The sequence below is a fragment of the Gallinula chloropus genome (assembly GCF_964237585.1).
Source record: "Gallinula chloropus genome assembly, chromosome: 9".
Taxonomy (NCBI): domain Eukaryota; kingdom Metazoa; phylum Chordata; class Aves; order Gruiformes; family Rallidae; genus Gallinula; species Gallinula chloropus.
This window is the reverse complement of record NC_140094.1, coordinates 18143679-18166036: the sequence shown is the minus strand read 5'-3', so window position 1 is coordinate 18166036 and position 22358 is coordinate 18143679. Positions and strand designations below refer to the sequence as shown.

At 66.4% G+C, this 22358-nt stretch overlaps 2 protein-coding genes across 3 annotated transcripts; both read right to left on the bottom strand.

Annotated features, from left to right (window-relative positions):
- Positions 1 to 365: 365 nt before the first annotated feature.
- ANPEP (alanyl aminopeptidase, membrane) lies at positions 366 to 5994 on the bottom strand (the record flags this gene model as incomplete). The annotated part of the gene is made up of 20 exons (XM_084268367.1): positions 366 to 789; positions 1059 to 1140; positions 1254 to 1394; positions 1476 to 1643; positions 1726 to 1836; positions 2009 to 2100; positions 2253 to 2400; positions 2482 to 2537; positions 2643 to 2776; positions 2893 to 2969; positions 3068 to 3240; positions 3443 to 3508; positions 3652 to 3717; positions 3852 to 3995; positions 4118 to 4231; positions 4310 to 4464; positions 4582 to 4708; positions 4789 to 4925; positions 5012 to 5154; positions 5369 to 5994. 20 exons carry the CDS (start codon positions 5992 to 5994, stop codon positions 631 to 633), a joined length of 2919 nt encoding a protein of 972 aa, XP_084124493.1. The 3' UTR covers positions 366 to 630.
- Positions 5995 to 10371: 4377 nt separating this feature from the next.
- Positions 10372 to 20119, bottom strand: AP3S2 (adaptor related protein complex 3 subunit sigma 2). Of its 2 annotated transcripts, XM_084268371.1 has the most exons (9): positions 19859 to 20119; positions 19627 to 19718; positions 19417 to 19528; positions 18058 to 18129; positions 16540 to 16631; positions 16331 to 16442; positions 14913 to 14984; positions 11380 to 11487; positions 10372 to 10958 (listed from the first exon to the last, which is right to left on the bottom strand). In XM_084268371.1, the coding sequence occupies exons 1-9, from the start codon at positions 19925 to 19927 to the stop codon at positions 10830 to 10832; spliced, it is 858 nt and encodes a 285-aa protein (XP_084124497.1). In that variant the 5' UTR covers positions 19928 to 20119; the 3' UTR covers positions 10372 to 10829. The 2 variants fall into 2 exon arrangements, with proteins under 2 accessions (XP_084124497.1, XP_084124498.1); XM_084268372.1 differs by lacking the exons at positions 18058 to 18129; positions 19417 to 19528; positions 19627 to 19718; positions 19859 to 20119 and adding an exon at positions 16754 to 16911.
- Between the last annotated feature and the right edge of the window lie 2239 nt (positions 20120 to 22358).

Here is a 22358-nt window from a genome sequence, read left to right as displayed (position 1 = left end):
GGGGAGGGATCCCTGGGCCCAGCAGGAGGGCTCGCATGCAGCTGTCAGACGGAGGGGCCAGGGGGCTGGCGTCGGCAAAGCCCCCAGAGCCACTTAGCACCAGGCTCTGAACGGCCCCAGGGGTTCTGCACCCCCCCGGCCCCTGCCCACCCCCAGCCCACAGGCACTTCCTGGCTGAGCCCTGCCACAGCCCCCCATGCTGCCCCCCAAGCTGCCCCGTGCCCCCAGTATCCCATGAAAGCTGCTGTGCAAGGATTTATTTACACCCCCCGGGCCTTGCACAGGGCCCAGCCCCGCTCGGGGCAGCCGAGGGCAGTGGGCCCCTCGCCAGCCCAAAGCCCCCCCGCCCCCCCACCGCTGCCCATCATACAGGCTCCAGGCCCTGCCCAACAGCAGCGGCCTCTGCCCCTCATGAGCAGCGAAGGACCCAACCAGGGTGGGGGTCACCATAGAGGAGAGTGTTTGGCGCTGGAGGGGCTGGAGTGACTGGGGCTGGGGAGTGGGCGAGGGTCTGGGCCGGCCCCAGCACAGGTGGGCTGTGGGGGTGTCCAGCTCGGCCCCTGCCAGCCCGTCCCACACCAGCCGGCCCCACGGCCTGGTCAGGAGGAGAGCATGGCACTGGGGCCGTGATTAGCTGGACCTGGTCTCACTCTGGAACCATTCCAGCACCGTGGCCTGGTTCTCCTTCACCCAGTTGATGTTGGCGCGAGTCCTCTCCAGTGCCTGCTCCAGCGCCCGCGTCCCCGACCCGAACCCAATGTCCTGGTTGTCTTCCTTGAACTGCTGCAGCTGTGGGGAGAAGAGGGGCTGGAGTGAGGGGCAGCCCCCCAGCAGCCCCGCAACAGCCCCCAGCATCCCCCCAGCAGCCCCCGGCAGCTCCCTGGCAGCCCCCAGCAGCCCCAAACAGCCCTGGACAGGGCCAGAGGTTGCCCAGAATCCTGTGCAGACATGGGGCAGGGGCACGAACCCCCTTCCCAAGGGTGGCAGCACAGAGCCTGGCCCCTGCTCCTGCCGGGGCTGGGATCCCTGGGCCCCCCCCTGCCAGGGTCCAGCCTCACCTGCTGCAGCTCAAACTCCGTGGAGAACCGCTGGGTGACGGATGAAATGAGCCGGGAGAAGGAGAAGGAGCCGCCACCGTACCTGGCAGAGCAGAGGGACGGCTGAGCCGGGGCCCCGGGCCCAACATCGCACAGCCAGGGAGGGGACAGTGCCACCCCCAGCCCCCCGCAGCCCCCTCCCCACGCGGTGCTCACTGGGTAAAGAGCATCCTCCAGTTGCTGCGGATGAAGTCCCAGGCCAGGGGCTGCCCCAGCACGTTGCTGGCGATGCTGTTGATGGTGGCGGTGGCATCCTGCTTCCGGATCTTGGTGGGGTCGAGGGTGTACTGCAGGTACCTGGAGAGGGGGTTCACACCGCTGGGTGAGGGGTCGGCAGAGGCAGAGCCATGGCGCCCTACACCAGGGCCCTACACCCACCGTTGGAGGATCCAGGGAACGCGGCTGCAGGCGAGGGCCGTGCGGAGCTTGTCCGCCTCGGACACGACGGTGGCTGCTTTGAACCTCTCCCAGATGAAGTCCCAGGCCTCCTCCCCACCTGTGGCCACGATGCTGCAGTAGATGGAGGAGCGCAGGTTCGGGGTGATCCTGGGGGAGAGAAGAGCCAGCTCAGCACAGAGCCCCGTGTCGTGCCTGGTCTGGACACCCCTGGGGCACGCTGGGCACTCACGGGTTGTTGTTGCTGTCATTCCGCCACTGCTGGTAGTAGCTGGTGGCCAGCTTCTGGCACTCGGTGATGTCGTAGGAACAGGCTGTGTTGATGGCGTTGACCTCGTTGTACCTGGGTAGAGAGGGGCCGTGGCGCTGGGGACCTGCACGCCGCGGTCGGGCACCCACCAGCCAGTGCCAGTCTGCGAGGGGGCTGTGCCCTCTCCCCAGCACACCCCAAAGGGGCCATGCCCTCAACCAACCCGAAGGTTGGGCAAACCCTGGGGGAAGGGCCTGGAACTCACTGGTCCATCAGGCCCTCGGGGATAACGGTCCAGTTGCTGGTGACATTCTTGTAGTGCAAGAAGAGGGGCAACACCTGCTTCTGGATGTATTTCTGGGGGGGGGAAAGGGACGGTCAGCACCCAGCAGCATCAGCAGCAGCCCCTCACCCAGCTCTGGGTGCAGACCCAGCCCCTTGCCCCCATTCCCCGCCCCGGCATGGGGCTCTGCAGAGCAGCAGGGCCCACGGCAGGGGCCGGGACTCACCGTCATCACCCCGAAGACCTCGCTGCGGTCAAACATCAGCTGGAAGTACTGGAGGTTGCTGAGCGCTGCCTCCCAGGGCATGTACGCCGTCTCGTTGCTCAGGAACCGTGTGGTCCTCAGCGCCAGGGTCACGTTCACATACTTGGCCCTGTGAGGAGTGAGAGCGGCCTCAGACCCCCACTCCACAGCCGCTACACCCCCCACCCCAGCCATCCCCCCCCCAACTCACCTGGCCAGGTTAAAGGCATCATCGATGATCTGGGCACGGTTGATCACAGGGATGACCTGGGAGGGGGCAGAGTTGGTGTCTCAGGGCAACCCTGAATGGGGGTGCGGGGCTGCAGACCCCCACCCATGGCCCTGTGGACCCCTGCCCACAGCCCCACGTACCTGGTGGTTGCTGGAGAGCTGGTTGAGGAGCTGGTCCCAGTTCTCGGGGTTGTAGTTGACACGGAAGTACCCAGTAACGTTCAGATTCAGCAGGAGCCAGTTGTTGCCTTCCACCTTGAACTGGCTGACAGTACCTGGGAAAGGGACATGAGGGGCTGATGGAGCTGCCCCCAAGTGCGAGGGGTTCCCGACTTCTGCCAGGGCAGGGGAAGGGGCAGCGAGCCCCTGCCCAGAGCAGGGAGCACTGTACCTGAGGCAGTGGTCAGCCAGTAATCACCCACCATCCCTTCCGCTGTCATCCAGGTGATGGGGACGATCCAGATGTAGCTGTGCCGGGACAGGCAGGCAGTTGGGCTGTCTGTCCCTCTCCCCACAGCCTCCCCATGGCCCCGTGGTGCCATCAGCCCCCCCCCCATCCCACTCACTTGAACTCAGAGGGTCTGTCCACCGTGGAATTGGGGTCCAGCAGGAAGTGGGTCTGGTTGATGGTGCCGCTGAGGGTGTTGACCGTCACCACGGGGAAGCCCATCTGCAGCGTCCAGCGTTCCATGATTTCGCCGATGTTGGCGGGCAGCTCGACTGAACTGTTGCTAACCGCCTGGGTAGGGGGGAGCACCATGGATCACTGGTGCCAGGGGTCCGGGAGGGGCACGGGGCTCAGCCAGCACCGCACTTCTTGCATAGTGCGTGGGGGATGTGTGGCCAGGACCCTGTCCCACCAGCAGCCCCCCAGAGCCAGGACAGAGATGGGGAAGGCGCTGGGTCGGGAGGAGCACCAGGAACAACCAGCCCCCTCCTACCTCTTGCAGATGAGTCCAGAGGTCGGTGTAGACGGTGTTGTTGTACGCGAAGGTACGGAGGTAGGACTGTGAGAGAACACCAGGAGAGGGGTGGGCAGGGGCAGGTCCTGGGGGCAGGACCCCTGCAGAGCACCTGGGGAGAGGCCCCTGCCGTGGGCCACCCACCCCACGCTGGGGCTCGGAGCCCCCTGGCATGGGCAGAGTCTCACCCGCAGCCCCTTCCGGAACACGTCCTCCGTGAGGAAGTTGGAGAGCATCCGCAGCACCGACGCGCCCTGGGGAGACAGCGGGTGAGACCCACAGGGCACCTTGCAGCCCACCCCCGCACCCAGGACCCCTACACCCAACGACCCCCGTGCCCCAGACCCCCTGTCCCAGGACCCCCGCACCCTGGGACCCCCGTGCCCACCTTGCTGTAGGCAATGCTGTCGAAGACCTCGCTGATCTGGGCCGGGGTGTTGATCTCGTCCTCGCGGAAGGAGAGCGGGTGGGAGGTGGTCAGGGCGTCCGTTGCCATCACCGCGTGCAGCTCGTTCAGCACCATCAGGTCTTTCTGCAGGGGGAGCCCCAGCACCTGCCTCAGTCCCCCTGGCAGCAGGGGCAGCGCCGGGGGTGCCAGGGCAGGGAGGATGCTGTCGTCCCTTCCCTTCTCCCCCCCACACCCCCAGCACTCACAATGTTCCATGTGGGCTCAGCATAGTCGGCACCCAGATACTCCACGTAGGAAGCGAAACCCTCGTTCAGCCACAGGTCATTCCACCAGCGCAGCGTCACCAGGTTCCCAAACCACTGCGGGGGGACACAGACCCCCCGTCAGCTGGGCCCAGGCAAGGGGGGGGGAGCGGGCAGGGGGGGCCTGGCTGGTACCTGATGGGCCAACTCGTGGGCGATGACGGTGACCACCCGCTCCTTGTTGCCAATGGAGGAGTAGTTCTTGTCGAAGAGCAGCGAGTTCTCCCGGTAGGTCACCAGCCCCCAGTTCTCCATCGCACCAGCGTTGAAGTCGGGGAGGCCGACCTGGTCTGGGGGGGGGGAAAGGGGGTCCCATTGGCACGCTGCTGCTGGGGTGCAGCACTGCCCGCCCCTCCTGCCCTCCCCCCATGGCTGGTGGTGCCTCCCAGGGACCCAGCAGCACGCACCAGACTTGGGCAGTGGGTACGCGGTGTTGTAGTGCTGCTCGAAGAACTCGAGGATGGGGCCGGTCACCTGGAGTGCGTACTCGCCCTGGCTAGCATTGATGGCACTGGGGCGGCCACAGATGCGGATCTGGAGGGATGAGAGTTGGGGCTCAGGCACTGCCCGGACTCAGACCCCCAGGCGGGCAGGGGTGCCCCCTCCCAGCTTACCTCCACGCTCCCTGAGTTGTTTCCCACGCAGCTGAACTGGCTGACAATGAAGGCCAGCAGGTAGGTGGACATTTTGGGGGTGGTCTCAAACTTGGTGACGTTCCAGCTCTCCTCACCTATCTGCTGCATCTGGGTACCTGTGGGGAGCAGAGGGAGGGGGTCACCCCGCAGCCACAATGGAACCCCTGACCCCCCCCCTACGAGGGTCCCCCAGCCCACTCACTCTGGACAGGCATGTTGGACATGGCGTTGTGGTCAGAGGGGTGGATCAGCGTCACCGAGAAGCTGGCTTTCATGGCTGGCTCGTCGAAGCAGGGGAAGGCTTTCCGGGCGTCGGGCGCTTGCATCTGCGTGGTGGCCACCACCCTGCGGGACAATCCCGTCAGCTGCAGGTCCTCTGTGGGGTCTGCACCCCAGGACCCTCCACTCGCCCCACGCCCCAGTCCCCTCCTCACCGGGCTGGCACAGAGCCTCCCTGTACCCACCCCTCCATCCCAATGCAAGAGGAACCCCAAACCTGCCCCGTGCCCTCCGCCAGCCCCGCATCCCCCCTCCCCTTGGCCCCCTGCTCTCCACCCACTTGTTCCCGGTGTCGTCTGAGTATTCGCTGCGGTAGAAGCCAGCCAGGTCGTCAGCCAGCTCCCCGGTGAAGATGCTAAAAAGCCGGTAGCGCTGGCCCTGCTGCAACTGGCTGTCCAGCTGCACCACCAGGTACTGGGTGAGGGTCTCCAGCCAGGTCCTGGTGATTCTGGGCACACTGGAGCTATCCACCGCTTGCAGTGAGACGTGGAATGTCCCCTGCATGGTGTAGTTGAGCTTGTTGCTGTGGATGAGGATGAGGTCAGTGGCTTCCATGCAGAGGAACTCCACGGTGCTGTTGCCCTTGAAGATGTACATGTTGTTTTCATTGGGCTTCAGGAAGGGCTGCAGGGTCACCTCATACTGCTCCGGCTTCAGCGCCGTCGGCAGCCGCCACCGGTTCCAGGGGTTGTTGGGGGCGGCAGTGGTGGTGGTGCCAGTGGTGGTGGTGGTGTTGGTGTTGGTGCCAGTGGTGGTGGTGGTGGTGGCGGTGGTGCCGGGATCTGTCCCCTTGTTCTTCTCCTGGGCGTAGACCACCGAGAGTGCGATGATGGTGGCCACAGCCCCCAGGCCCAGCACGATGGCCACGATGCCCACGGTCTTGCTGATGAAGAAGCCGGCCGCCATGGCGCGGTGCAGGAGCTGTGCCCGTGAAGGAGGCGCTGCCCGGCTGGCACGGCTTTTAGCCTCTGGCTCCCACGGGGTTTATTAGTCCAAGTTAATGGGTGAAGTATTAAACGACCATGAGGCCCGGGGCGGTGACAGCCCCCAGGGTGGCTTTCCACCCGCCCACCTCCTGGCCTCGCTGGAGCACTAACACCCTGTGCCGCTGCACCAGAGGGTGAAACCGGCACCTGGGGATTGCAGCATCAGGGATGGGCAGCGTGGGAGCGGGCACGGCCCTTGGGCCAGGACTCCTGGATCCCTCCCGAACACCTGCCAGGACCTGTGAAAGGAGGGACAGTGTGGGGGGGTCACAGCTGACAGCTGTGTTCCCACCCTGCCAAAAGCACCTGAGCTCAGCCTCTGACTCCATGTTGCCCTCTTTGCCCCTGAGTAACAGGGTCTGCACCGCTACTGGGGAAAGGGGGGGTCCCGGCCACACTTTTGCCTGCAAGGGACCTGCTGCTGGGGTTGAGGGTATGGCAGGCAGGGGCCAGAGCAGCACCCTAGCAGGGGGGCACTGGGAGGGTGAGGGGTGCAGCCCAGGGGGGACACAGCGGCACAGGTGGGGCCCAGGGCGTGCTGGGGAGGGGCTGGCACTACCTGCTGTTCCCGCAGCCATCTCAAAGTCCAGGGTCCCGTCCCCCTGCTCTCACCCTGAGGACAAACTCCAGGTCCCACAAGCCCAGCCCAGGCAGGTCGTGCACACTGCCTCTAAACACGGAGCATCCCGCAGCCCACCTGTGTCTGGGTCCTCCCACCACCCACAGCCCGGGCCAGCTGGGGGTCCCACCTGGCACAGCACATGGCTGGGACCCAATGAGTTGCATGGGCATGGCTGCACCCCATGGTACAACCTCCCCCCAGCCAGGACCTGGCTGGAACCCAGCAAACGTGACAGGTTCAGGGTGTGGGTGCACAGGGCACGGGCACATGCTGCCCTGTGAGAGCTCTGCCCCACAGCCCCGGGGCAGCTCTGGGAGCTCTGCCAGAGGCTACTCCAGCCAGGTAGCGGAGCCAGCACAGCAGAGAGCCACGGATCCCTGAACAGGGCAGGGCAGGGAGGTGCCGCCTCTTGTCCCAAGAAGAAATTCCTTTTCCCAACATCCAGTGTCTCTGGCACGGGCATATTTTGCCAGGAGCCATTGCTCTGGGACAAGGGTCAAGTGAATGGCTGAGCCCTCAGAGAACTGTGCCCCGTCCCTGACAGCACCCACCTGCACCCGCCGGCATCACCGAGCCAGGCAGAGCAGCCCCGGGATGCTGCAGCGACCCTGACACCCATGGCACAGCCCGTCAGGACATGCGGCCTGTCCAGCCTCTGCTGCGTGTGGGGCTGCAGCGTGGGCCCTGGGTGTGGGGCCTGGGTGTGGGGAATGGCAAGCATCCCGTGGCAGCTGGGCCATGACGGGGCCACACCAGCCAGGAGGGTGCCAGGCGCCCCGCACGCTCGCCGTCCCACACTGCGCTCCCCCTCCCCACGCAGACCCCCGTGGGCATGGCGTGCAGGCACACCCTGGCTCAGCCCACACACCCCCCCCTCCTACTGACACCAGCGGCCCCTGCGCCCTTCCCCACGCCCCTGCACTACCCCGTGTTGCCCACACCCCCAGCCCTGGTGCTCCTGCACCCCCCCCACCCAGAGCCCCCCTTCCGCGGAGCCCTTGCTGACAGCGCACACACGTGTCCCACGTCCCGCACGCAGACACCCGGGGCACAGATGGGGGGTTGGTGTCACACACCGCTCCCTTCAGCCTGGACACCCCATAACCTCGCACACACTCCCCCCCACAGAGCACTCCACAGCCTCTCGCGCCCCGTGGACCCCCCGAAGCCCTCCCTTTCCCCCATGTGGGCTCGACAACCCCCATGCACACCAACCCCGCGGCCCCACCGCCAGCCCCGCTCCCCGCATCCCCACACCGGCCCCCGCACAGACCCTTCCCCGCCCGGCCCGAGCCCACGCTCCCCGGGGGAGGGGCGGGGACCCCCAAGACCCCTGACCCGGGGTCCGCTCCCCCAGCCAGCGGGGTCCGGGCGGCGGTCTCGCCCCCCACGCACCTTCCTGCGCTCAGCCGCGGGGAGTGGGGGGCTGCGGGGCTGCGGTCCGTCCCCACCGCGGGGTCTGCGCTCTGCCCGCACCCGGCTCCCGGCGCTTCGGCTCCGCCGGCCCGGCCGCCCGCGGGACGAAAGTTTCCTCGGAAGCTCCAGGGGGAAGTAACCCGAACCTCCCTCGCCCCCTTAACCCCTGGGCTGCTGGCCGGGCCGGGGGGGGGCTCTGCTGGGGGAAGGCGCCTCCGGAGCTGTGGGACCCCCTCCCCAAGGGTGCCGCGCTGAGGGGGACTGAGCCCCCCGCTCCCCCGACACGCCAGAGCCACCCCTCCTCCCCGGGGTCCTGCCGGGGGTCCCCTCCCTCGCAGCAGCCTCCACCGGGCCCGGTGGGTGCAGGAAAGGGGACAGACCGTGGCCCCGCAGCTGCCAGGAGTGCGCAGGCACAGCGGGAAGGGGATCCTGCTCGAGGGGTCCCTGAGTGCCCCCCGGCCCAGCACGCCGCCCCCAGCCCCGCCTGGCACCCCTCACCCTCCGATGCCCGGTCCCTGCAGGGCCGCGGCCGTTGCACAGGTGGGTTCGCTGGGTGTAGCCCCCGGGACGGGGTCTCTCTGGCACGGGCTGTGCTGGGGCTTGGCAGGGCCAAGGCAAACAGGTACCTGCTGGGCCCGGGCCAGCCTCCAGCGCCGGGAGGGGGGCCTGGCCTCAGTAAGCACGGAGCGGGGAGGACACACAGGTTTGGGCAGGCAGAGCCCGGCTGGGCTCAGCCAAGCCCAGCACCCAGCACAGAGCCTGGCTGGGCACAGGGGGCGACAGGGCTGGGGCCAGGGGCAAGACCAGCCACGTCCCCCATCTCTGGCCCACGCAGGCAGCCGGGGCCACAGAGCACTGAGCCCCCCGGGCAGCCCCTGCCCATGGCGAGGGCTCTGGTGACCTGGCCCTGGCCTGTGGGGGTGTGACACCAGCTCGTTGCCAGAGCTGGTGCCACAGCCCTGGCCTGAGCAGGAATGCAGCTGGAGCCAGGTATCGGATTCAGTGTGGCCTCCTCCCTCCACCCGGATGGGTTACACGGGGCTCCTGTCCCCAGTCAGGACTTCGGGGTCCCTGGGCACCCAGAGCACCAGCCCCGAGGAGCTGGGGTTGCCAAACAGGTTGGGGGTGCTCCCGCACAGCGCTGGGGGCATCAGGGCCCTCACAGGTCACCAAGGCTCATCCTGGGGTGAACCACACTAGGGCCTCTGCTTTCTTCCACACGGGACAGGGGAAAGAAAAGGAGCAGCTGGGAGCAGGAGGGGGACTCACCCTGTCCCAGCACAGTCCTCGGCCTCCCGCAGACCCCCGGGGCCGAGGCTCCGGCAGAACACAGGACAGAGCTGGTACCAGAGGCAGCCATGCCTATGGTGGGCACCGTGCCACAGCGTGGGGCTGAGCACCGGCAGGGCCCATGGCAGCCAGGGCTGACCCCCCAGACCCCCGGTTTCAAGGCCCGAAGCAGAGCACAACGTGGGTGCCACACACGGACAAGCCAGTGATTTCCCCTCCGGCCACCCCAGCGCCTGCTCCGGCGGCTTCAGTGGGAGAAACAGGAGGATGAGGATGAAGACAGCTGGTGAGGATGTAGCTTACACCACTCTTTGACCCCCACCAGTGGCTCTGGGCCAGCTGGGGAAGGGTTAAGCTGCAGGGAGGGGAAGAAGGCAGGAAAATTCCTTCCAGGCAGAGTCACGGTTTCCCTGCCAGGGGAAGTGGAGACAGAGCTGGGGGAGGCAGCAGCCAGGAGGGGAAGCAGAGGAAGGGGCCCTGAGCCAGCCCTGAGGCTGGTGGCCAGATGGAGTTGAGTCAGAGCCCCCTGCTCCAGGACCTCACTGCCTGACCCCACCCCCGGCACCAGCCCCACTCCCCCAGGGCTGGGGGGACACAGCCCCAGCCCCACAGCCTCCCCGGGAGAAGGCAGGAAGGCTGGAAGGAGGGTGGAGACAGCCGCCGCCTCCTTGGGCCCAGGGCAGGGGCCGCTGCTGCCACAGCCCACCCCCTGCCTGCTTCAGAGAGGAGAGCACCGTGCAGGCAGGGACCCTGCCCCTGGGCTACCCCAGCACTCCCGGGGTGGGGTCCTGGGCCCCATTTTGCACCCCCACACAGCAGCTCAGGCACCAGCCTCTGCCAGCCAAGAGCCCCCCAGGGCTGCAGCCACCCCCCCGAGAGCTGCCCAGAGACCCACAGCCCCCACAACCCACTCCCAGTGCCGCCCCCGGCCTGGGCCACCAGCACCACAGCAGACAGACACATGCTGAAACATGTTTATTAGGACACAGAGACGTGTTGGGGGTGCTCAGCCTGCAGCAGGTGCCACCCCCCCCGCGGGTCCCAGCTCCAGAGCCCCCAGGAGCCCCCAGGAACAGCCCCTGCTCTGGTGGGGGCAGGCACAGGACACAGGGACATGGAGCAGCCCGGCCCAGAGAGGAGGGAGACAACACTGCACAGCAGACATGAACTTGTAACCCCTGGGAACCCCAGGAAGTGCAGGGAGAAGGGGGAGCTGGCTCTTCCCTCACAGCGAGGGGAGTGGGTGCATGTCCCCAGGGCAGGGTGAGCCGGGGAACAAAGGCCATCGGTGTTGGGAGACAGGAGCTGAGCCCAGGGCCAAGCTGAGGGGGGGTTGGCAGCACCACCCCATTCCTGCTGAGCCCCATCACTGAGCCCCCTGCATCCCCAGGGGCCGAGACCCCCGAGGGGCAGAGGGGTCCCCTTGCTCACATGAACTGCGACAGGTTGGGCACCTTGATGTTGATGTCTCCGATGTTGATGTTACGAGGGATCTCAGGCAGGTTGATGCTCTTCATGGCCGACACCGCACGGGAAGGGGCGGCTGAGAGGCCTCCCTGTGATGGGGGACACTGCTGACTCCCACCTGCCCTCCTAAACCCCTGCAAGGGGCTCCCAGCTGCTCCCCACTTTGCCACAGGAGCACCCCAAACTCTCCCCTGCCCCGAGCCGCCCAGCCTGCCCTGAGCCCTGGGGCATCACCCCCCAGGCATGTCCCCCCCACAGCAGCCCCTCCACCCAGCTCCCACCCCACAGAGGGACCCTCCCCTCCCTGCAGCAGCCTGGTGGTGCTTCCCCGCTGCACGTTCAGCACCAAGGGGTGATAAACCACCCCGGCCCCGGGGTACAAACCTCTGCAGCCACCCCCAGCCCGCTCCCCAGGACTGGGCACACTGGGGGTGCCCCATATGTGCCAGCTCCAGCCCCCCCCCAGGGCCGTCCCCTCGCAGCAGGGAGAGCTGCAGCGTTGCCTCTCACCTCTGCCTTCTCCAGCTTGCTCTGAGCCTCCACCTGCGCCACGATCTCGCTCATGTTGGTCTCCAGCACCATCCCACCTATCACCACCTCCTGCAAGATGTGGTGAACCTGTGCAGAGGCAAGGGAAAGGGGGACCCAGCTCATGGAGCAGCAGCGGCCATGCCAATCCAGCCCCATCCTCCCTGCAGCCCAGAGAGTGAGGGGATGGCCGTGGCCCCCTGCATGGGGGGAGCCTGGCAGCCCCACTGGTCGTTCTGGAGGACACCAACCATTGTTGCCCACTGCAGCGCTGGGCAGCCCCCGGCAAGGCCAGCTCCCACCTGGCCTGTGGGCACACACTGTGCCAGCTCTGGCTCCTTGTCTGATCCTTGAGCCCCACCAGGATCTGGCACAGCCAGAGCAGCTCACTGCTTGGGGAGTGTGTGGAGAGGGGCCAGGGGCTGGAACGGACCAGGACACTTCTTCCCTCGATCAGCCAGAGCCCAAGTGCTTTGCTTCCCCTTAAGAAAAACACAAAACCCCACAAGAGGGTCTGCTCCTGTCCCCACACCACCCCACCCAGTGCGAGGCTGACACTGGGGAGGGGGCTGGCGATGCCCTGCAGCTGGGACCTGTCAGGGTTTGCAGCCCAGGTGAACCCCAATGACCCCAGGGCAGCTGCGGGGCCGCATCGGGCAGCAGTGACTCGCACCCAGCCTGGCACAGGCTGCTTTGCCGAATCAGCAGCTCCCAACAACTGATAATGAGTTTGTGGGGCTCTGTTACCGCCATAAAACGGGTTATTGCTGGAAGATAGTTGAGTTATTAGATCGGTTTATGGCTTGGGGAGGGCAGGCTGTGCTTGTAAACACTGCCAAACACTGGCAAAAACTGCCCGGGCAGCACTGTGCAGGGACAGTGAGGCAGAGGACCTGTCAAAGGGGAACCCACCGCCCCAGCCCACCACCCCTCAGGGCTCCCACCCCATGGGCCCCATCCTGCCCTGGTGGCACCAGGAGCTGCAGGACCAGCACCGCACAGGGCGATCCGGAGGCGATGCGGCGCCGTAGCGCAGCCGCAGCGCAGGCACCGCACAGCCCCAGCACAGCCCCGGCACACAGGGTACCAGCTCACAGCTCCCTACAGCAGAAGAGCACTGGAGCTGCAGGAAGGGTTGTTCCTCTGTGGTTTGGCTCCCACCCGAGCTGGACCCAGACCAGCTGGGCAGGGATCCCAAGCCAGCTTTGTTTTCCAAACCCAAACACAGCATTTCCCGGACACGCCGTGCCCTCCCCGGGACCTCACAGCTGCTGAGCAAACCCCACGTTCCCTTCCAAGGCACCAAGTGCAAGAGGGGCTGGGCACGAGCCCCTCCTGGGCCTCCCCATGGTGCCATGGCTCCATCAGGGATCCATCCCTGCAGCTCTGAGGCCGCTGCAACCAAAGCTGAGGGCCAACAAGCTCCAGTGCCACTGGTGCCAGAGAACCTCAGCCCCTACAGCCCCATCCCACTGGCCCCTGCAAGAGGAAGGACCCAAAACCTGCTGCACCTCTCATTTCACAGCCCCAGCACTGCAGAGGGGCATGAGGGGCATTTCAGGGCAGTGAGAGAACATCGCAGGGCTGCACCCAATTCCCAGCCTGCAGTTTGGGGGTGTCCACAGACGAGTCCCTGCTCAACAAACCAGCCCTTTCCCATTGACATCAGCCTCCTTTCTCCTGTCCTGGCCAGGAACTCACAAGCTCTGTGACCGACCCACCACACAGAGCCCTGCCCAGGCACCTTGAGGGGCAAGAGCCAAGGAGCAGGAGGATGCTCCTGACCCTCCCCAGCACCCTGACGCCACGGGCACTCAGCATGAAGGCATGAGAGAAACACATCCAGCTAAAAATAGAATGAGAGGCAAGAGCACCCTGACAGGGGTCAAGGTCTGGAGTCAAGGCAGGGATGTGGTGGGAGCAGAGGAAGTACACAGGCTGGGCTGGTGGGAGAGCCGCGGCGCGACCGGGCACAGCGCCTCTGCTATCAGGGACCTGTCAGCTCCCATCCCCTTTGAACCCTTCCCCTGACAAGAGAGTTCAGGGAAGGGCATGGGTGCTGCATACCAGCCCAGCACCAAGGTAACCTCCTCTTCCCTGGGCTGGGGATTAAGGGCGAAGCCGCCGGGCTCAGGCACGCCAGAGTCCCTCACCGAGAGCAAATCCTCCCCAGGTGTGGTCAGAGGGGACCTGGGTGGCTGCCAGCACATGGGACTCCTTCCCTAAGGCCCCTCCTCCTCTGCTTTTGCTTGGGGAGCAGTTTTGTGTAGCAGTGGGTGGCTGGAGGGGTGGCAGCTGCCCCAGGCTCTCCCCATGTCCGACACAGACCTGCTGGCCAAGGCCAAGCCCAGCAGCACCGGGAGTTAAGGGGAAAACCCCCCCAGGAGCGACCCAGCCAGGGGGAGGAGCGAGGTGTGAGACCAACCCTGCAGCCCCAGGCCAGCGCAGCAGCAGGGCAGCAGCAGAGGTTCCCCTCCAGCCCTGCAGAAGACCCCGGGGAGGCAGGCTGTCCCTGTGGCCATGGAGGATGATGATGGAGCAGAGATCCCACCCGCAGCCCATGGAGAGGCCGGCGCCGGAGCAGGTTGGCTGGGGAGGGACTTGTGACCCCAAGGGGGACCAGGCTGGGGCAGCCCAGGCCTGAGGGGCTGTGCCCCATGGAAAAACCCAGGCTGGGGCAGCTGGGGAGAAGCTGCAGCCCATCAGAGGGACCCAGGTTCGGGTTTGTTTCTCTGGCAACAAACCAACCCCATTCCCTCAGGCTGAGGCAGTTCTGCCCATGACAGTCCCTGGTGAGAGATCTCTCCCTGCCCTGATCCTGACCCACAAATCCACCGACCCAAAATCCACCAAGCCTCTGGATGCATCACCTCCTCCCGTGCTGTGCTGCTGAGGAGGGGGTGCCAGAGCAGCTGGGGAGGGCCCCTGGCCCCCAGCCAGGCTTATCTCTTTGGTAAGAATGCTTTTGCTGATGAGATGATTGACCCCGGTGCGTTTCTGGGAGTTTACAGCCGGTTATGAAATCCAAGTCTTACTTCAGGCATCACCAGGATGTTCAGCTGATCCCAATCCTTCCAGCAAGATTTGCTCACTCCCTTTCCCTGCCAGTGACTCCCAGTCACCCACAGAAAGGCAACTATTTTTCACAGCCTTCTTGATTTTTTTCCCCATTCCTCTTTTTTTTCCTTTTTATCTTGGCATGTTTTTGTTTTCTACAAAGCAAGATAACCCTTATCAACAGCAGCACAAGTCCTGCACACTTCAGCTAAGTCTGTCCTTCCTCTCAGCACAGCCCCAGCTATCTTCAGCCCCATCTAGGAGATAATCAAAGAGGACAGGTTTCCGCCCAGAAACTCAGTCCAGCTCAAGAGGAAGCGTTAAAGGCTGTGGCTCAAGCAAAGTTTAGCCAAGATTCTGTATTCCAAGCACTCCCATTGTTCCCTCCCTTTGTTTTCCTGCAGCTCCAGTGAAACATTAACAGGCTCCTGGAAGAGCAGGGGGAGCCCCAGACCTACCTTGTCCATGTGGAAGATGAGGTCCAGCTCGCAGACGTTCTCAAAGCACTTGTCCAGTGTCTCCACAAATACCTGAGGCACCAGGACAGAGGGGTGAGTACACAAGGGCAGCACAAGCCGCTTCCCACACACAGCTCCGGGGCCCACAGGCCAGAGAGACACAACCCCAGAGGGACCAGGAACCCTCCCTGAGCCCCAGGCCACCCCCTCAGCAGGGACAGAGTCCCCCTGCAGCTCTCACCCCCTTTTCATGCCTCCTCTCAGGGCAAACAGAGGCAGCCCCTGCATGGCAGTTGGCGGTCAGGGGGTTACATGAGCACCAGTGCCAGCCCTCACCACACCACAGAAACCCTGCAGAGAAGCCCAGGCCTGCCCAGGAGAGCACTTGGCCTGGCAAGGGGCCCATGGCTGGCTGGCAGCAGAGCTGGCACAGCTGGGCCGTGGCGATGGGGCAGCCCGGGCACAGCCAGAGCCTCTCGCTGCAGGACACAGACCCAGCCCCAGGCACTGGGCATGAGGTCAGGGGTGCCGAATACCCAGCCGTTCTGTGGGATACGGCCTCAGGAGGCACCGGGCCAAGGGCCGGGCACCGGGCAGGGCCACGGCCTGGCAGGGGCTGGGACAGGGAACCAGGTGACCACCCCGAGACGGGCAGGTGGCTCCTGCTGCCTCCTGTGACCACACCTCGTCCCGCCGCGTTCAGCAGAGGGGCCTCTGGAAGCCACAGCGTGCAGGCTCAAAGGGCACTCGTAGCTTTAAGCCCCTCCAGAGAGGCAGCGAGGGGCTGAAGGGTGTCCAGGGAGGGGCTGAAGGGTGTCCAGGGAGGGGCTGAAGGGTGTCCAGGGAGGGGCTGAAGGGTGTCCAGGGAGGGGCACGGAGCACAGACAGGTTTGGAGCACACACGTCTTGGGAGGAGTGGCTGAAGGGCCTGTGGTGCTGAGCAAGGGAGGCTGAGGGCCACCTCCAGCACTGGAAGAGCGGCTACAATGGCCACACAGGGAGTCACAGGGAGGGGTGACGGGGCCGAGTTACTCCTGGGAAGGCTCCACTTGGACACAAGAGGATTTTATACCCTGAGGCCAGTCGGCTGTTGGAACAATGTCCCCAGGCCAGCGGTGGATTCCCCAACACCAGTCATGGCTCAGGTCTGACCAGACTGGGTGCTGGGCCACCTCACCAAGCCCGTGCCTTTGCCAAGAGCAGGCGAACCCGGTGATCCCTGTGGTCCCTTCAACCCGGTGTTGTGCTGGGTGACCTTAGCTGCTTCCAGGTGGAGGAGCTGTGTCTCAGCTCACACCCGGGCAGCCTCCAGCCAAGTCCACCCACACAGAGAGGCTGTGGGCATGAACTGGGACTGGGAGGGTTCTGGGCCAGACCAGGCTGGTCAGGGGGAAGGTGCAGGCTGCGCAGACACCGACCTGGATGAGGTCCAGGATGCCTAGCTCGCTCTCCGAGGGGTCCACGCAGAAAACGAAGTACAGTGTTGCATAGTGCCGGTAGATCAATTTGTAGTCTGAACCGCCAAACAGGCTGCAGGGAGAGGAGAGGATGGGCTAGGGATGGAGGGAGGCACAGGGCAGGGTGCCCAGCCCTGCACCCCTCCCCTGGCAGCAGGGTCGGGGGGTACCTGCCGCACTCCAGGAAGTTGCAGATGCGGTCATCTCGCTTCAGCACCAGGTGGAAGGTCTCCCGGAGGATCTGCTGCTGGGCCTCCTCCGCCTGCCAGGACAGGGGTGGGTGCCTGTGGGTGCGGGGCCCGCGGGCACCCCGAGGGCCCGGGCAGGCGGCCCCCGGCCCCGCAGCGACCACCCCACGCCCCCAGCCCGCCCCCGGCCCCGCACCAGGTGCTGGTAGAAGCGGACGAGCCGCGGCTTGCCGTGGTTGTTGAACACCAGGATGGCCTTGATCATCCCGGCGTCTGGGAAGGCCGGGCCGGGCCGGGCGCAGAACTGCGGCCACCCCCACCACAAGGAGCCCCTCACCCTCCCCGGGCGGCCCCTCGCCTCGCACCCCCCGTTCCGAGCCTTCCCCCGGCGGTGCCGCTGCGAAGGCCGCGGGGAGCTCCCGGGCCGGGGCCGGGGCAGCTCCTCACGCCTGGTCCGCAGCGCCCCGCACCGCCCGGTTCCGCAACGACCGCGGCGCGACGGAAGCCGCGTCGGGTCAGACCGCGGAGCGGACGGGGCCGCGCTCGGCGGCGGGGCTGAGAGTCGGGCCCCGCCCCTCCCTCCATAGCGCCCCCGGCCGGGGCTCTGCGCGGCGCCTGAGGCAGCGGCCGCGCCGGTCCCAACGAGCCGACCCAGCCCCGGGGGCTCCGGCGGCACCGGGAGCCTCGGGGAGGGGGGCTGCGGGGCCCCTTCCCCGACCCGCACATCCCGGACACACGGCGCGGGCGGCAGCGACTGGCTGAGCCGCGCTTCTGCCGGCCCCGGACCGGCGATGCCCTGCAGCTGGGACCGGTCGGGGTTTGCAGCCCAGGTGAACCCCAATAACCCCGGGGCAGCTGCGGGGCCGCATCGGGCAGCAGTGACTCGCACCCAGCCTGGCACAGGCTGCTTTGCCGAATCAGCAGCTCCCAACAAGCGATAATGAGTTTGTGGGGCTCTGTTACCGCCATAAAACGGGTTATTGCTGGAAGATAGTTGAGTTATTAGATGGGTTTATGGCTTGGGGAGGGCAGGCTGTGCTTGTAAACACTGCCAAACACTGCCCGGGCAGCACTGTGCAGGGACAGTGAGGCAGAGGACCCACCAAAGGGGAACCCACCGCCCCAGCCCAACACCCCTCAGGGCTCCCACCCCATGGGCCCCATCCTGCCCTGGTGGCACCAGGAGCTGCAGGACCAGCACCGCACAGGGCGATCCGGAGGCGATGCGGCACGTTCCCAGCACGGGCGCAGCGCAGGCACCACACAGCCCCAGCACAGCCCCGGCACACAGGGTACCAGCTCACAGCTCCCCACAGCAGAAGAGCACTGGAGCTGCAGGAAGGGTTGTTCCTCTGCGGGCTGGCTCCCACCCCAGCTCAAGCGAAGTTTAGCCAAGACTCTGTATTCCAAGCACTCCCATTGTCCCCTCCCTTTGTTTTCCTGCAGCTCCAGTGAAACATTAACAGGCTCCTGGAAGAGCAGGGGGAGCCCCAGACCTACCTTGTCCACGTGGAAGATGAGGTCCAGCCCGCAGACGTTCTCGACGCGCTTGCCCAGCATCTCCCAAAATAACTGAGGCAGCAGGACAAGGGGGGTCAGTACACAGGGGTAGCACAAGCCGCTTCCCACACACAGCTCCGGGGCCCACAGGCCAGAGAGACACAACCCCAGAGGGACCAGGAACCCTCCCTGAGCCCCAGGCCACCCCCTCGGCAGGGACAGAGACCCCCTGCAGCTCCCACCCCCTTTTCATGGCAGTGAAATGTCTCCTCTCAGAGCAAACATAGGCAGCCCCTGCACAGCAGTGGGGGGTCAGGGGGTTATGTGAGCACCAGCGCCAGCCCTCACCACACCACAGAAACCCAGCACAGAAGCCCAGGCCTGCCCAGGAGAGCACCTGGCGAGGGTACAGCACGGCAGGCCCAGCCCGGGCACAGCCAGAACCTCTCGCTGCAGGACACAGACCCAGCCCCAGCTCAAGGCACCAGGCGTGAGGTCAGGGGTGCCGAATACCAGCCGTTCTGTGGGACACGGCCTCAGGAGGCACCGGGCCAAGGGCTGGGCACTGGGCAGGGCCACGGCCTGGCAGGGGCTGAGGCAGGGAACCAGGTGACCACCCCGAGACGGGCAGGTGGCTCCTGCTGCCTCCTGTAACCACACCTCGTCCTGCCACGTTCAGCAGAGGGGCCTCTGGAAGCCACAGCGTGCAGGCTCAAAGGGCACTCGTAGCTTTAAGCCCCTCCAGAGAGGCAGCGAGGGGCTGAAGGGTGTCCAGGGAGGGGCACGGAGCACAGACAGGTTCGGAGCACACACGTTTTGGGAGGAGTGGCTGAGGGGACTGGGGTGCTGAGCAAGGGAGGCTGAGGGCCACCTCCAGCACTGGAGGAGTGGCTACAACGGCCACACAGGGAGGGGTGACAGGGCTGAGTTACTCCTGGGAAGGCTCCACTTGGACACAAGAGGATTTTATACCCTGAGGCCAGTCGGCTGTTGGAACAATGTCCCCAGGCCAGCGGTGGATTCCCCAACACCGGACATGGCTCAGGTCTGACCAGACGGGGTGCCTTTGCCAAGAGCAGGCGAACCCGGTGATCCCTGCGGTCCCTTCCACCCGGTGTTGAGCTGGGTGACCTTACGGACCTTTTCCAACCAAAATGATCCCATCTTTTAAAGAGATCCGCTCGGATTGGCTTCCCCCACTGCTTCCAGGTGGAGGAGCTGTGTCTCAACTCACACACCTGGGCAGCCCCCAGCCCAGTCCACCCACACAGAGAGACTATGGGCATGAACTAGGACCGGGAGGGTTCTAGGCCAGACCAGGCTGGTCTGGGGGAAGGTACAGGCTGCGCAGACACCAACCTGGACGAGGTCTAGGATGCCTAGCTTGCTCTCCGAGGGGTTCATGCAGAAGACGAAACACAAGGTTGAGTATTGCCACTGGATCAATTTGTAGTCCGAACTGCGGAAGAGGCTGCGGGGAAGAGGAGGGGATGGGCTGGGGTTGGAGGGAGGCACAGGGCAGGGTGCCCGGCCCTGCACCCCTCCCCTGGCAGCGGGGTCGGGGGGTACCTGCTGCACTCCAGGAAGTTGTGGAGGTGGTTGTCTGGCTTCAGCACCAGCTGGAAGGTCTCCCGGAGGATCTGCTGCTGGGCCTCCTCCGCCTGCTAGGACAGGGGCGGGCACCTGTGGGTGCGGGGCCCACGGGCACCCCGAGGGCCCGGGCAGCCCCTGACCCCACAGCGATCGCCCCACACCCCCAGCCCGCCCCCAGCCCCCCCTCCCCGTGCCCCCTGCCCCGCACCAGGCGCTGGTCGGAGCGGACGAGCCGCGGCCTGCCGAGGCTGCTGAACCCCGGCATGGCGTTGATCATCCCGGGGCCTGGGGCGGCCGGGCCGGGCCACCCCGCGCCGGGCGCGGAATACCGGCCCCCCCGCGGGGACCTCGTGCCCCGGGGCCAGCGTTCGGAGTCTCCCCGCCCCGGCGGGGCCGGGCGGTGCCGCTGCGAAGGCCGCGGGGGGTTCTCGGGTCCGGGACGCGGAGAGGAGCGGCAGCTCCTCGCGCCTTCTCCACAGCGCCGCACACCGCCCGCGGCGCGACGGAAGCCGCCTCGGGTCAGTCCGCGGAGTGGGCGGGGCCGCGATCGGGGGCGGGGCTCAGGGTCAGGCCCCGCCCCCTCCTCTCCCGAGCGCCCCCCGCCGGGGCTCTGCGCGGCGCCAGAGGCAGCGGCCGCCCCGGTCCCAACGAGCGGACCCAGCGCCGGGGCACCGGCGGCACTGGGACGTCCGGAGCTTCGGGTCGGGGCTGAGGAGCCGCCCCCGCCTGGACACCCCGGACACACGGCGCTGCCGCCACGGGTGGCAGCGATTGGCTGAGCCGCGCTTCTGCCGGCCCCTGATTGGCTGAGCCCTCCGCAGGCGCCGGGCGCCGCCACTGCCACGAGTTGTGGGCGCTGATTGGCTGCGGCGGCTGCACCCTGGCAACGCCTCATCCTGATTGGCCGCGGCGGCTGCTACCTTGTGTCTCCAGATTCTGATTGGCTGCGAGGGCTGCAAGCTCATCTCTCCTCATCCTAAGTGGCTGAGGCAGTGCCTGCGTGCCCTGATTGGCTGGTGTGTGGCTCCGGCCTCATGTCTCCGTGCCCCGATTGGCTGCGGGGCCTCTCCCCGCCTCGCCTCGTCCAGCCACGGCCGCGTGCGCCTGGCGCCCTGGGTGCCTGGGTGGCCCCGGGAGCTCGATGGGGGCGAGTCGCCCCCATCCCTGAGCCTGCTCTGCAGCACGAACATGGCGCTGGGTGCTGGGCCAGCGGCGGCTGCGGCCACGGGGAGGGAAACCTGCATCAGGCGAAGGTCAGGTCGTCCCCGGCGCGGTGAGTGGTGGCAGCCGGAGGCACCAGGGTAGCAAATGTCACCCTGGAACAAACACCAGCGCCGGCTGGGGAGGAGATGGCGTCTGCCAGACAAAGGACAAACTCCTTGGTCTGTCCGGCCGCACCTGCTGCCGCGGAGGTGGGACCGGGATGAGTCCCAACCCGCTCGCATGTGCCCCATCCACGAGGATGAGCCCCCCAACCCGCTCGTGCCCCACTGTAGGACATGGGGCAGCTGCCAACCGCTCTGTCACCACCCCACATCACCGCTCCGTCCCCCTCTTTGGGATCCATCCGGCCTCCCCATCACCACTTTGCCCCCTCCCCTCACCGCTGCCTCTCGCTTCCCTGGCTGGGGGGGCAAACAGCATCATCCCCCCCCCAGACCCTCCCATTTCTGGCCCATCCCAAATTCCATTCATCCTATTTTTGGGGCAAAGGGCACCCTTGCCATCATCCCACAGCAGGTTTCTGGGGTGCAGATGCTCTTTCCCATCCACCCCCCTCTGTTGCCAGCAGAAGAGGCTGACACCCAGCAGCCGACCGGGGGAAAAGGGGTCCTGTCACCCTGCTGACACAGCTCCTCCCCCAGCATCCCTCTGAGGGGTGATGAGCCCCCACAAAAAGCAAGGGATATTCCTCCCTAGGTCCGTGGGGAAGGGGATGCTGCGGGGAGCGGGGGTCGGGATGGACAGGACCACTGGTCGCATCTGACTGGTGGTCCTGTCACCCCTGACCCCGCTCCCCGCAGCATCCCCACGCAGTGTGGAGAGGAGGGGGGGGGGAGCCCATCGGACACCCCCTCCCCATCCCTGTTCCTACATACGAGCCGCGCCCCGCAGCTTTGTTCCCCGCAACCGGTACCGAGGGCGGACCCAGCCCCGGGGAAGGAGGCGGTGGAAGGGGGGTGGGGAGCGCGGGGGGGTATTGCGGGGGGAGAGGGGGGGGCTAAGCGAGAGGTTCTCGGTGCTCGGGGAAACTTGGTGGGGGGGTACGCGGGGGGCACATGGCGGGGAGATAAAGGGCGGCCGCCGGCGGCCGAGTTAGGAGGAGCTGTTTTGCATCCCTTCACGTCAGCCCTGCCTCATTCCCGCCTTCTTCCTTCCTGCGCACCCAGCGCCGGGCCCGGAGCTGCTGGAGCCGGAGCCGGAGCCGCCGCCACCGGGGCCGCCCCGCGCCCTGCGGAGCCACCGCGGGAGCGCACGGTGAGTCCCGTCCCCACCCCCAACGAGGGGCACACCCCTCCCCCACCCCCACCCCCCGCCAAACACCTCCCTACCCCCCCACACTCCTCGTCCCCGCCGCTACCGGTGCGCCGCCGCCTTCTCTTTCGCTTCCCCCCGCGACGGAGACGGGAGCGATGGCGGCGGGAGGGACGGCGGGGGGGGGGAGGGAGGGAAGGAGGGGAAGGGGGGGTCCCCGCTCCGCACGTGGG

Coding starts and splice junctions, on each gene's coding strand:
- AP3S2 (XM_084268371.1), bottom strand. CDS start 19,927: ATGATCAACGCCATGCCGGGGTTCAGCAGCCTCGGCAGGCCGCGGCTC. Junction 16,443..16,539: donor AACTTCCTGGAGTGCGGCAG/GTACCCCCCGAC, acceptor CTCTCCCTGCAG/CCTGTTTGGCGGTTCAGACT. Junction 14,985..16,330: donor GCATCCTGGACCTCATCCAG/GTCGGTGTCTGC, acceptor CTGGTGCCTCAG/GTATTTGTGGAGACACTGGA.